Source organism: Centroberyx gerrardi, chromosome 10, assembly GCF_048128805.1.
Source record: "Centroberyx gerrardi isolate f3 chromosome 10, fCenGer3.hap1.cur.20231027, whole genome shotgun sequence".
NCBI classification, from domain to species: Eukaryota; Metazoa; Chordata; class Actinopteri; order Beryciformes; family Berycidae; genus Centroberyx; species Centroberyx gerrardi.
Genome location: NC_136006.1, coordinates 12,992,887 through 13,007,595, shown reverse-complemented (window position 1 = coordinate 13,007,595; position 14,709 = coordinate 12,992,887). Strand labels below are relative to the sequence as shown.

The window sequence follows — 14,709 nt, the reverse complement described above, 5'->3', positions numbered from 1 at the left end:
AGATTTTACAATACATGAGCAGAAACTGATTGCGCACAAAATTAATATATTAAGTATTTTCATAGCTCCTTACCGAAAATAGGGTTAAAGAAGACTTACATGCCTGCACACACACAAGTACACAGCCATTTACGTGCAAAGAGTCGCACACAAACACCAATAGAAGTGCAATCATGAGCACACATACTCACACACTGCATATTACACACACACACACACACACAGGGTGGGTCTCTAACGTATAGAGAATAAGAGAAACTGGATAGATGAAAGACACTAAAACCATCCGACATTAGATTTTCCAATTAGATACTGTATGTTTATTCCTTGTTCTGCTCGTATTTTGTCGTACAGTAAGCTGCTCTGCAAGTCACAACCATGACAGAGAACCAAACAAGGATTTGAAAAGATAAAGCGGGGAAAGATAAGGCGTCCAGGTAGTTTGCCAGTTGAGTTCATCACCATGATATTCCTCTCGGCAGTGACAGTGATGTAATTTAACTGTTTAAGATTGAGGATGCATTTGCATTGCAGCTTAACAACAAATTTCACTGCTACAGTTATGCAACAATAAATAGTATTTCTTGCAACTATTTTTTGACAAAATGCAAAGTCAAATCAGGATATACAAAGTGTTTTCCGGACCCTAAACAGTCAAATATTAGAAGAGCTTTATGCCCACCCACATGTATCAATTTATGAAGTTTTTCTTATGCCTGAACCCTGAAATCAGTTGACAGAAATAACTTGCTTTAGCCGCATGCTGTCTGCAGCTCAGTCGATAGAGAAAAGGTTACAGAGATAAGCTGTGCCTCGTTCCATGGAAATGGCACAGAGGACCACATTGCCCTTTTAAATTGACCCTTAATGACTGGGAAGCTGTTGCCATTGACAGCTGTTGCCAAGAAATAGTGATGGATGCAGGAAGTCATGACCAACATTGCTGTTCTAATTGCTGGATAAGAAGTGAAATGACTCTCTCCCTCCCTCTTTCTGTCGGTCTTTCTCATTATTTCTCTCTGTCTTCCTCCTGTTTCTCTCTCCCTGTGTCTCTGTCTCTCCTTTTCATTGTGTTTGTTCCCTCGCCTTTTCTCTCCTGTCTCTTTTTTCTCCCTGTATCACCCCTCTGTCTCATTCTCTTTCCTCGCATACTCTTTCTTTGTCTGCTCTCTTTATATCTCTCTCCTGCTTTCTCTCTCTCTCTCTCCCCCTCCACCCGCTCTATCCCCCCCTCTCTCTCTCTTTCTGTTTTATCTCTGTTGACATTTTCAGTCCAGTGACTTCAGACACAGACTCAGTAGACTATAATTCTTGTTGCTGTGCTAATCTGCTTTCTGTGGGAAACAAAACACGACTGGGGCCAACTCATTAACAAGCCATTGTTCACTTTTGCCCGCGCCAAGAGCGGCCCTGCTACTGATAATTTCAACAGGGCCACATCTCCTATTGGCGTCGTTATAGGAGTGAATTAAATGTTAACAGTGAGCGTCATGCTTGGCTGCAGAAGCTAGTGTCATTTTAGAAAGCCAATGCAAATGCACATCAAATGATGAATGGAATAGGAAACAGTTCAGAAGAAACCAATGAAAAGGCACAGAGGCCATCTGAGGAATGCTAATAATGAGTTGAAGTATTAGACTGTGTTTGTTTGACACAGTCACTGTGCTAGACATATAAAATAGAATAGAATAACATTCATTATTTACAAAATCCCTTATGAAATTTGTTCCTAAGTGCTAATAAGTGACACATGGGGATAACAAAAATCTTTATTGGAGATCTTTGGCACAATGAAACAGTGTAACCTGGTCGCCCACACATACAAACACACACCCAGCACATGCTATTGAGCTCCAACTTCTAACATGACTGAGTTCCTTATTCATTAGACATCCATGTTTCTGACATTTTTCAAGCCTAAGACCAACCTCTCACTTTCCTTAAATTGGTTATACCAATATAAGGCTTCATTGATCGAGTAATATACTCTTAAATTTGAAATAACTTGTAATGTGTGACATTTAAGCTGCAAATTAGACAGTACTGAGCAAGCAAATGTCCCATTTACAAAATAATTTTTGACCATTTCATTAACCATTTCGGGCTTGTTGATCTGTCTTCCATCTTGCGAGACTCCCTCTGGATGCTGATGTCTTTTATTTTTTCCTCTGACTTGTGATACTCAATAGCCACTTCTCCACACCAGGACCAAGAAGGGCTGGAAAGGCCAAGGCCAATTCAGCATGTTTATAACACAAGATCTAAAGCCCTGTTTGTTTATTTGAAACTATAGCCTTGCTGATGAATTATTTTTGCAGACACAAAGTCACAGATATACGTTTTGGAGGGAAGGTGAGTGACAAGTATTGTGTCAGCGCTGGAATGCCCCTTATTTAAAAAAAGAAAACAGACTAAAGGCAGTGGCAGCCATTGTGCCTCCACACTACATCTCTCCTGTCTTAGTACTGTAATGCTCACATTGTGTAGAAATGTATACTGGTTGCATTAACTTGTACCATTTTGTGTCCCCATTTGAATGAACCCAAATGGTTAAATGGAGGGAGTCCAAATGGTCAACATATAATAGGTGGATCTATGATGTCAAGTGAGAGGAGACAATTTCTCTCTGCTTAGAAAGGCTCTTCTAGAAAAGGCTCAGCTTATAAAAGGCCATGGTAGTGGTAGGAAAATTTCCATTTTTATATAGTATTTATTTATCTATTTTATATAATGTTTTATAATCTTGCTTCTTCCTGTTTACATGATGTCTTGCTGGTGCTGTGTGGACTCGCTGACCACCTGAGGAGGAGAGAGGAGAGATAAATGGTTAGGAAGGAAGCAGGAAAGCAAGAAATAGATCCATTGTTTTATGTTAGGAAGGGCTGCTCCAGCATCAGTGTAGCATATAACAGGTGAACAACTACTTTCCATTAACAGTGAATAACATCTATTATAGTGTACCACCCCGCTCATGAGTGCAGGTATTCTTCAGTGAGGTGTGCAGGGGAACAGTAGCCGCTGACAGTGATTAAAGCTGCTCGTTCACAAAGGCCAGAGTGGAGGGTCCTTGCTGTTTACTTTAAGGTGCCTTTTCTGGGTCAATGCACACTACAAGATTTCTTGATCTAATTAAAATTTCAATATACACTCTCTGCATGGTCCATGTTTGGATTGTGGTCAACAGCAACATCTGAATCCGCAGAGCTTCCATACTGATATGAAAAAAATAATACCAGATCATAGACTACCACCAGTAAGTCCTCATGTCTGTTGATTGTCTATGAGATCACTGAACAATCAAATGTTATTTATGCTATTCATTTATACACAACCTCTGCAACTGATGGATACCCAGAACCCTGCATGTACATGTGCCTTTTTGACATGGACAATGCAAAGATACAGAATAAATCAAACTTAATACGGGCATTTTCTCTCTAAATCTGGTAGTGTGCATCTCCCCATAGTGAATCACAGATGCTAAAAAGTGGGTGGGGTATTGGAACCAGACTTACACACTGGGCACTAGCGCCCTCGCTCATAGAAAACTTCATCTAGATCAAAAATATAACACAACGGTTCAGTTGGAAAAGTACGAGTGTTATCTCCAGTTATGAAATAGATGCAACAGTTTAATACAAGGTTTGTGTGTGTTGTATGTGTTTGGGTGTGAGAGTGTGTGTTGTCTGTGAATGGATGTAAGTTGTTGTATGTGCATGCTGAAAAGACCGAGGCAGAGAGATAGGTGAAAAGAGAGATTATTTGCATATTTGCATGTGATTTTGAGTCTGTGTGTGTGTGTGTGTGTGTCTGACCTCTCCGTCGCGGGTTTCGATGGTCTTGATGAGCACAGTCTTCTTGGAGTGAACCTCTGAGCCGCGCTGGTGCTGGGACTGGGACTGGGACTCAGGACTGGTCTCTGTAGAAATGCATTAATCGCACATACAGATCTTGCAATATTACATAAACTGATAAATTAAGCTACAGTTACATAAGGCGGGATTAGTTCAGAGACACCGAGAGGGTTTTACCAGTGTGTAAAATGGGTGCCATGTTGCTGTCCTTTTCCCTAGAACTAAGAGTGTTGGCTTTGAATATAAAAGGGCCTCCATAACATGGTGATATGCATTTTAAGCGACAGCCATGAATCAGGACTGCGGAGCTAATTTGGCTGCCACTGAAAACTGTAACGTTCAAACTCGTTTAAATCAATGACACTGATGTATCTTAGCTGTGTCTCATACATCATCCTTAATCACTGCTCAGTGTTTTCATTTAACTGGCCACAAAGTGGAGCAAAGGGACGTATTGATGTGGATGAATTGCATGTCAGGATTGTTAATGCATCATGTTGATAGACTGAGTCATGGGATTATTGATATGTGGCTTCTTGTTGATGACTCTGCCTCTGTGAATCAAGCTGCCAGGAGGGTTTTTGACATGTCATACAGCTCCTCCTAGTGGTCAGAATGTGTCCCTGCAGCTATGCACCATGTCAAGATCTCAAAATAGCTACTACCTTATACAGTCACAAGTGTTGGGGAGCTATAGTTAGTCTTTTTTCCCCCCTGTTGACTCATAAACAAAATGGATTTCTCCTCTATCCATCTGTGAATTTGTACATTCTTTCCTACCTCTGAATCCAATGGAGGAGTAGGCAGAGTGGACTGGGGCAGTGGTAGTGATCCTGCAAAAAGAGGAAACACACATATAATACAAAATAAGAGTCAAAGACATCAGTGAAAAGAATTATAGCTCAGATAGCCTTATATTAGCACAAAGAGTTTAGGACTTAAGACACACATACACACACACACACACACATACACACACACACACACACACCTGCTCTCCTCTCCCTCCAGCAGCTTGCGGTAAGTGGCAATCTCAATATCCAGGGCCATCTTTACATTAAGGAGGTCCTGGTACTCCCTCAGGTGGCGGGCCATCTCATCCTATAAATCAATACATAAGGAGTTTTACTGGCCTGGTCAAATAAACTTTTCACAAAGCAAATGCATGCATAGGCCTACATATCACAAAATCAACTAAGAAAACAATAACTAATGAACCATACAATTTAATGGTAACATAAACCAGTCAAATATTTGCAGTAGCTGTAAAAGAGAGCCAGAAACAGACAGCAGGTTTGAGTTGCACTCAATTTAGCTCCTTAATCCAGCTCCATGGCTTTTGCCAAGTAACTTGTGATTTTATGCCAGCTGATCCTTATAATCAGTGATGTAGTGGCAAATTAAAAAGTGGGGAATATGACCTCCAGTCGGTGATCATCATAGCACAAACAACAAACAAACAAAATCCTGTCCTATCCAGTTTACATGAGTTTGATGCTACTTTCTATAATGTATACTATGGATTTAAAGATTAATGTAAGCCTAAAAGGTGGGCAAGCTGAGTTTAGGTGGGTTTACCTTCCACTAAATCCCTGCTTATAATGCAGAGCGTTCACCATGGTGATGTCATGGATGTCATTGTTATATATTGACAGCCAACGTGCCACAGCAACATGGCACCCATGGTACCATGTGGCCACACCCAGTAAATAGCTCCGGTTAAAGTCAAATGAATACATTTCTAACACAAGCAAATCACCTTCATCTTAGCGATCTCTCCCTCCAGTCTAGCGATGCTATCCTGGTAACCAGAAGCCTCGCGGCCCATACGGTCCTCCATGTCTCTCATCTGACGCAGCAGAGACTCGTTCTACAGGGGGACAGAGAGATGAAGTTAGGAATGTAACAGAGTGGGAGAGCGAGTCTGAGAAAGAGAACAAGAGATAGGTGCTGTTTGAGTGCCATATGAGGAAGGTATGTCATTTTAAAAAGAAAGAAAGGAGAACTATGACATAAACCAACAAGAGGAAATAAAATGAAGCAAATAAAAAAAGAAGAGGAAGAATAATGTGACAGAAACTGCATCCACTACTCACGGTTCCCTTGAGTGAGTCGATCTCGCAGGTGTAGGACTGGATCTGGTGCCTGAACTCCATGCTCTCCTGCTTGGCCTGCCGCAGAGCATCATTGTTCTTGTTCACAGCCTGGTTGAGATCAGACACCTGGGGAGAGAGGAAATGGGATTTTAGCAGGGCCACAGCTGGAGGAGACTGTGTGTGTGTGTGTGTGTGTGTGTGTGTGTGTTTCTGTGTGTCTGTGTGCTTCCACCCTACCTTAGACTTGTACCACTCTTCAGCCTCTGAGATGTTCTTGGCGGCGATGCCCTCGTACTGCATGCGGATGTCCCTCAGAGCGGCGGTCAGGTCGGGCTTCGACATGTCCATCTGGATCTGCACCTGAGTGTCCTGCATCTGGCTCTGCAGCTCACGGATCTCCTGCAAGGTGACAGGAGAATTAATTAATTAATGAAAGAAGGAATGAAGGACTGAATGTAGGAAGGAAGGAAGGAAGGAAGGAAGGAAGGGAGGGAGGGAGGAAGGGAGGAAGAATGGGAGGAAGGAAGGAAGGAAGGAAAGGAGGGAGGAAGGAAGAGAGAAAGGAAGGAAGGAAGGAATGAAGGAAGGAAGGGAAGAAGGAAGGAGTTTACATTTGAATTTATACATTTTATTTATACAGGGGAAACACGGAAATCTCAAAACAACCATAACACAGACAAGTAAATTCCGTTTAGAGGGTGACCTAAGGAGTGAAATATATTATTTCTACTATAAATTTGCGCAGTGGCTCAGGAGCGAAATCTTATCAAAATGTTATTACATATTTAGAACTGGAGAAGTTACAGTGGGTCACTTTAAGGATGTGTATATGAATATATATGAATATATATATAATATATATGAAGATATATGAATAAATGTGTTATGTTAAAATGTGCTGTCATTAAGATATGTTGTGTTGAAAGTTAACACAAATGTGTGTTGTTCCAAAGAAAGACACGCATATGTGTTAAAAATGACATCCTTTTTTAAGAGTGCATTGTGAGAAGTTTAAAATTGGTAAGCATTGGTCTCACTCAGCTGTCTGTCTGACTGACCCAAAGATATAAATAGCTGTACATCTGTTCACATGCAGTACACACACACACATGCACACACATACAGAGCAGCTGACACGCTCTTTTCAGCCAATCAGCAGCTCAGCATTTCTGAGAGGTCAAAGTTGAGAGACGGCAGAAGAAATGACATGAAGGGACCTCAAGTGTGCCTGCATGTGTCTGAAATGTGCACTTTAAAGTGTGCGAGGGAACGAACACAAATGTTTCATATTTCTGTTGTACTTATTGCATTTGCTCTATTAGAACTAAATGCCCAATTTGTGACGTTTTTGAATTTGTACAGAGAGAGAGAAAGAGCGAGAGAGAAAGAGAGAGAGAGAGAGAAAGAATGCGTGAATGCATGATACACATGTTAAACTGTACATCAGTGGGTGTGAATGTGAAAATCGTTCATCTGATCCCCTGCACAGCTGCATGCCGACAGAGGCGTAGATATGTCTGACATTACAGTATACCTTTACACAGAGCCGAGAGTTATGTGATACACCCCACCCTACTGACATACCACAAATCTACTGCTTATATCTTATCTATGCACGGAAATGAAGCTTGGTCAGACAGACAGGCAGATAAGGATAGTTACCATAGTTACAGTTAGTCACAGACAACCAAAGTGTCACGTCCATTTCAGTGATTCAGTTCTTGAATTTGTTCTTTGCCAATGAGAGCCAATTTGCCAAAAAGAGCAAGTGGATGCTGCGATACTAATGCAGCATAGATGTAGAATAGATACATGGTGGCCTCACTAAGGATGATGATGATGATGTCAGACAGATGTACAGATAGACGGACAGACAGATAGACAGATGGACAGATAGACAGACAGACAGACAGACAGACAGACAGACAGATAGGCAGACAGACAGGTAAACAGACAGACCTCTTCATGGATCTTCTTGAGGAAGCCAATCTCCTCCTGCAGACTCTCAATGCGTCTCTCCAGGTCCAGCCTGGCCAGAGTGGCATTGTCAACATCCTGGATGGAAACACACAAACAAATCAATGAATCAGTAAATGAATTTATAAATAGATGAATGTATGAATTATTGAAGGAGAAAGAAAGAAAGAAAGAAAGAAAGAAAGAAAGAAAGAAAGAAAGAAAGAAAGAAAGAAAGAAAGAAAGCATGTCCTTGAATGTGAACGACAATGTCAATGTGGTAGAGAGAGAGAAGAAGAAGCTGAGATCGAAGCTGAGATCGAGGAAGCGGTTGGTGAGAGAGACAAGAGGAACAATGGAGAGATGGAAAGTCGTTGTAGAATAAGAAGTAAGACAACAGAGGAAGGAGGAAAGACTCGAGTTGCACTTTTTTTTACTCCAGGCATTGAGGAGGCAGGAAGAAGGAGGATGGAGATGTAAAGGAATGATTTTATGAAAATAGAAGACATACGGCTCTGAAGGCAGACAGGTTGTTCTCAGCCTCTTCCTTCTGCTGAACCTCCTCCTGCAGTCTGGAGAGAGAGAGAGAGAGAGAGAGAGAGAGAGAGAGAGAGAGGCAGACAAAGAAAAGAGGAAAAAAGAGGAAAGAGAAAAATAATTAATAACTCACACTTGATGCATAATAGTTAGGCTTTTGATAGCTGAGAGAGGGTTTCCTCATCATTACTGAGGATTCTGTCTCTAAATCACTTGGCACACAAAAGTAATTGCTTCCATTTCAAATACAAAAAAGTGCTTGGGAGCATTGCCTCTTCCCTAAGGACCAGTTAGTAGACAGAGTAGCTAGTTATCACCTCTCATACCTCCAGCCCTCTGCTGTCTGCTCTCTCTGCCTGTCTAGAGAATATACAGGAATAGAACTGACTACACAACAACTTATCACAATCTAACTTTTCTCTCTCGCGTGCATATACACACACACACACACACACACACACACACACACACACACGTGCGCTTGCTCTTTGAGTCCCTAAGCTGTGTGCAGCTGCTGTCATGCTGTCAGAGTTAGATGGGTCAGGGTAAGAGAGGAATGGAGGTCTGCCCTCGGCTGATACTGTTTCCAGAATTAGCATTTCACCATCCTCCCTAGCCGAATCCCTGGGAAATTCAGAAAAGAAGAACTTGCCATAGCTAGTGAACAATTCAACAAGCTGTAAATGGTGTCTGTGGTTGGTAGTTGGTAGTGTGGTTGGGGGCTTTTCAATATATGTTATATGTTATGTTGTACTGTTTTACAGGTTTGAATAATATCCAGACAAATATTTAATAAAAAGCTGACCCATAATAAGGCTTAATACAATGTGAGTTGAATGTAGTAAATGTAAAAAGTCATGTGGCATGGTAATATTTTGGTAACACTTTAGATTACAGGCCATTAATTACGCAGTAATGACCGGAAATAACTAAGTAATATCCAAGTAAAATAGATGTAATAACTAGCATTATTATTAGATAGAGCATTCAAATGACTGGTAATTACTGAGTAGGCCAATATACCAGTAAAAAAAGCTGCTTTTAGCCTACCAATAATTGTATTAGATAAGTGGCACTATCACACACTTTTGAAATTTTGAAAATTAGGAAGATGCTCCATATTAACTCTACGCAAACAACAACAGAAAACATCAGAAACCCCAGAACAGGCCTAGCTGCTAAAAAGCATTTTTTTTTACTTGTATATTATTCAGTAATTACCAGTCATTCTAATGCTATTTAGAGTTATTACATCTATTTTACTTGGATATTACTTAGTTTGTTATTACTACGTAATTAATGGCCTGTAATTTAATGGGTTACCGATATCTTTTACATACTGACTGGTATACAGTACAGTTAGTGTGGATACCACTTAGTATTAGAAGTAGAATTTGGTGACTCTATCTCCTACAGAACACTGTCATCCTAATTTATTGGACAGGCCCGATCAAACTCTCAGCATCCATCTGTGCCTTTCCTGTACGACCCTGTTCACCCCTTGTTGTATTTCTTTATGGTTGCTGTTGTGTGTTGGGCAAATATCTTTTTTTTTCTATCTTATGTCTTCCTGGTACAGCAAAGTGTCCTGGGAAATATATCTTTGTACGGTAAATTTGTTTTTACAGTATATGATCTAGCGGCTGCTGGTATCCTTATATATCCTGCAGCCATTCTCTGCGTGTGTGTGTGTGTGCATGTGTGTGTGTGTGTGTGTGTTGTAACAGTTGGCAGGCAGGAGGTCTCTGTGTATATTTTGATCTTGGAGGGGGCGGCAGGTGCTCTGCCACGCGTGTCATGTTGCCGCAGGCAATAACTTGAAGAAGAGAGCTGATAGATCAGAAGAGTGAGTGTTTGTAGTATGTGTGTGTGTGCTTGCATGTGCGTGTGTGCATGTGAGTGTGTGTGTGTGTGTGCACTTTCACACAGTCACTGATTTCGCTTTTCTTCATTCTATCTCTCCTTCTACACAGGCACACACACACACACACATCATACACGAACATACTGTATGCATGTATGTATGTACTGTATGTATGTATGTATGTATGTATGTACTGTATGTATGTATCTATCTATAACTCCATATGTGTTGTTGTGTCTGTATGTTTTGTTTGTTTTTTTGTCCATCTTTCTTTTTGTGTGTAGTTTTATTCTCTCTCTCTCTCTCTCTCTCTCTCTCTCTCTCTCTCTCTCTCTCTCTTCCCCAGCAAAGTCTTGTGTGGGTAAATTATAAAACGTTTGTAAAAAGTTGGTGGACCGTAACACTCATCGAAGTAGAACAATTGGTATAGTATTCCTTTCTTTTCTTCATTGCCTAACCCTTTTGGGTACCTCTTACCTATTTTGATTTCGCAAACATCTCCTTCCTTTTTTGTTTTCCTTTCCTCCACAATGGCAAAGAAACCCTTTTCTTTTGCTGTGTAGGCCCGGAGTTTTCTTTAATCCCACATGTTGGTGTTTTTAATTATTTTACTGCATAAATTAAGGAAACTAACTCTTACTCTCCTCTCCGCCTTCTTCTGCCTCTCCCTTCCAGCAATCTGTCGTTCTGTGTTGCAGGAATCCGCCAGTGAAGTTCTGTAGTCTGTTGTTCCAGCCAATTACACAAGTGCCATGGGTGAGAGACTCTCTCTTACACTCTCTCATTTTATCTCTCTCCCTCTCTCTCCCTCTCTCAACTACTCAATAGTGGTCTATTTCCAGCTGGTCTTTCTGGAACAATCTAGTACATTGGCCTCTTAGTCACTTCCACCAAAGTGCATCAATATTGTGGGTGCTCTCACTGTTAAAAACAAAAGCCATGATATGAATCCAATCCAATGAAAAAGCCACATTAGTAGAGTGAGTAATATTCCAAACTAAAATGTGTTTTTTAAAGTAAATGATTCTTTGCGGCCATTAGTCCCCTTTCTTTCAGTTTGAACTTCAATTGATCACTTTCTGTACCATTTCTCCACTTTGTCTACCTCCTCCCTCCCCTTTTCATCATTCATCCATCCACACACTCAACGCCGATTCATCCATTGATACAGTTCCATTTACTCCTCTTACTTCAGTTTGAGTTTCCCTCCTTCATCCCTCCTTCCCTCCCTCCACCTACTGGATCTCATCTGTGATCCATCCCTCCACCCTGTCCTACCTCAGCTTGAGTTTCTGCAGGTCGTCGGCCAGGTTGTCTCTGTCCACCTCCACGCGGGCCCGCTGGTTGGTGAGGGCCTCTATCTGCCTCCTCAACTCCCTCATCTCCTCCTCGTACAGCTCGGCCACGCGCCCGGGCCCCTCGCGGCCCCTCATCCTCTCGATCTCCACCGTCAGCGCCGCGTTCTGCTGCTCCAGGAAGCGCACCTTCTCGATGTAGCTGGCAAAGCGGTCGTTGAGGTGCTGAAGCTCGGCTTTCTCGTTGGTCCTTGTGTTGAGGAAGTCCTGGTTCATGGCGTCGGCGAGGTTGAAGTCGAGTTTCTCCCCGGAGTAGGTGCGCACGGCTGAGGAGGAGCCGTAACCTGCTCCCCCAGCACCTCCGGAGGACATCCTGTAGCTGGAATAGGAGGGCGCGCTGCTGGTCTTGACCTCGTAGACGCGGGAAGACATGTGGGACGCGGCGGAGCTGCGGCCACCTGCTGCAGAGGAGAAGAGGGAGGACATTGGGGAGGAACCGACGCCGGAGCCGAAGGTACGGCGGTATGAGGAGGCCGACTGGGCCGAGGAAGAGTAGGACTTGCTCATGGCTGGCTGACTGGCTGGTTGGCTTGTGGTTTGATGCAGATGACTGGGGTGCTGAGACCTGACTGTCCCACCGGGCAACTGGCAGAGAGACTAAATGAAGAAACGCCTTGCACTGGACACAGCTATTTGTAGCTTCACCACACCCACTCTCACTCCAACCCCTCCTGTCTTTTCCCCCCCCTCTTTCCTCACCCCTCTATCTCTATTTCCCCTCCTTTACTCCCTCTACCTCCTACTCTCCCCCCCCTCCCCCTGTATCTCAAACCTCTTGTCCTCCCTCTTGTCCTCCCTCCATCAACCACTAGGGCAACATTTTCAGGCCAGGCCCCAAACTGAAGAAAGTTTGCTTGGGTCCATATTTGCAAGATCTCCACCAATGGTTAAGGTTAGGGAAAGGGGGTGGGGGTGGAAAAGCTGATCCCAAGTCAGTAGTGAGAAGTTGTCCTGTCCTATCCCATCAACAAGGTTTTAGAAGGTTACTTTCAAGTTGTGATCTGTTACAAAAATAGTGAAGGAATAATGCTTTGTGACAAAACAAGAAAATATTAACAAAGTCTTTTTATTTGGCTATTGCATTTTAACAGGTTGAAAATGTATCAAAGCATTGTGGCATAGCTGCTTTCATCAGGGTGCACTTTACAGTTTACTGATTACGGATTACAGATTACCCAATCCCTGGATTACTGTACTAACTAAATTTGAATGGTGTTTGTATTGATAATCTGATAATTACGCTTTTCCTTGTATTCTAGTATTAAAGTATTCTAATAAACTACCTTTTTTTTAAGAATCCTTAAAAATACTATTTTAAGAATACTATTTTTTCCGTAAGTGCAACAGTAATTATGATAGATATAATTTTTTCTGTAATCAGATTACTACAATCCCTTTATATGTCATCCACTATTCTCCAACCCTGCCCTCTACATCTCCTCCCCCTTTCCAACCACTCATCTTTTCTCCCACTCCTCTCCTCTCATTCCTCTGCCACTGCCGCTCCTGTTTCCAGCCCTTGATTCAGCTGTCGAGGGGATCTGGTTTCAACTGCTGCAAAGGGCGGTGGCCTTGTGTGTGTGTGTGTGTGTATGTGTGTGTGTGTGTGTGTGTGTGTGTGTGTGTGTGTGTGTGTGCGTGTGTGTTTATGACTGAATGAATGAATGTGCTTGGAAAGATGCATGTGTGAGTGACTGAGTAAGTGAGTGCGTGAGGGAGTGAGTGAGTCCCCTGCATTTGTGTGTGTGTGTATTTATATTACTCAAACCTCTTCTGTCAGGAAGAGGGTCAAAGTGTTGAGGAAGCCATTAGAGATAAGATATGCTTGTTTCATAAAACATATCTATATATCTGTGTTGCGCTGCCAGAGAAGTGGGGAAGCGTGCCAGCTGGGAAACTGGAGTCTATGTCAGTCGCCAAAAATAGATCACATCCCATATTGCTTCACTAAAAACATATTTGAAATAGCTTCACATATATGAAATAGCTACGGCATGCTTAATCTAACTTGTCAGTTTAATTGAGCTGGAGAAACTAGATTCACCGGGATTCACTGCGGCAAAAACATAAAAAGAGATAAATATTGACACATCATACATTTATAATGGCTGGTGATTCACAGAGACCGTAACTTTCACAATCTGAGGCAGAAACTGTATTTTATACTGTTAATCTCTTCTAAAAACATTACATGACACTCATACCAGTGTCCTGATGTGACACTACAGGTTTTACAGTGTGTCCCTACCTTTTGAGTTGCTACCATTCCACCAGCTATAGAGTTACAGTACAATTATGTATTTACCCTTAGTTACATAAGGAGCAGGAAGGTTTGACTGATAGAGCTGCTGCCGGGAAGGTCACACACTCTCCACTTTATCACTAGCGCACCACTTGTATGGCTGACAGCTCTTCTCCACTGGACTCACACACACCCTCCAGCATGGTTGCAGGCATGGTTCAAGCATTTTGTGAATATATAAAATAGCAGTTTGTGTCTTTCTGTACTTGTGTGTGTGTGTGTGTTAATGTTTAAATGCATGCCGTTGCTCTGTGAAGAACAGACGGGCGACGCTCCAGCCAGACATCTAGACACCCAGGGCTGCAGAGGAAAGCAAGCCCAGACTGGTGAGTCATCTCTGGGACACCAACCTGGACATCAGCCTGTCACACCACCTCACTGTGTCCTGGGATCCAGGGTGTGCGAGTGGTTGTGTATGTGATGATGATAAATAAAGCGGAAACCAAGCTACTACTTGATCCAAAAAGGAAGAGCAGATGACCATACTACTAGTGACTAACCAGTTTCCTATGACACATACTCAGCTCTTACTCTCTGATTTCTCCCTCTTGACTTTAATGCTGTATGATGCTATAAATTCCTCTGAGAGCTGAGGCGGGGCGTATCACAGGGTGACCATCTCAATAATGCAACACCTGTCATTGGCCAATTGCACGCCTTGTCGGAACAGATGAAAACACATGGTGTATGACTGAGTACAGCTCTATGCTGTATGAAGTCACTATCAATGCTTATACAGGACTAC

General features: G+C 42.3%; 1 protein-coding gene across 1 annotated transcript; it reads right to left on the bottom strand.

Annotated features, from left to right (window-relative positions):
* Positions 1-1,755: 1,755 nt before the first annotated feature.
* desma (desmin a) lies at positions 1,756-12,234 on the bottom strand. The gene is made up of 10 exons (XM_071904535.2): positions 11,586-12,234; positions 8,418-8,478; positions 7,910-8,005; positions 6,188-6,349; positions 5,951-6,076; positions 5,614-5,724; positions 4,846-4,955; positions 4,635-4,687; positions 3,816-3,919; positions 1,756-2,799 (listed from the first exon to the last, which is right to left on the bottom strand). The coding sequence occupies exons 1-10, from the start codon at positions 12,167-12,169 to the stop codon at positions 2,758-2,760; spliced, it is 1,449 nt and encodes a 482-aa protein (XP_071760636.1). The 5' UTR covers positions 12,170-12,234; the 3' UTR covers positions 1,756-2,757.
* Between the last annotated feature and the right edge of the window lie 2,475 nt (positions 12,235-14,709).

Excerpts from the sequence above, each read along its gene's own strand:
- desma (XM_071904535.2), bottom strand. The coding sequence starts at position 12,169 with ATGAGCAAGTCCTACTCTTCCTCGGCCCAGTCGGCCTCCTCATACCGC. Across the intron at positions 6,077-6,187 it reads AAGAGTGGTACAAGTCTAAG|GTGTCTGATCTCAACCAGGC; the intron begins GTAGGGTGGAAG and ends CTCTCTCCCCAG. Across the intron at positions 4,956-5,613 it reads GAGAGATCGCTAAGATGAAG|GATGAGATGGCCCGCCACCT; the intron begins GTGATTTGCTTG and ends ATTGATTTATAG.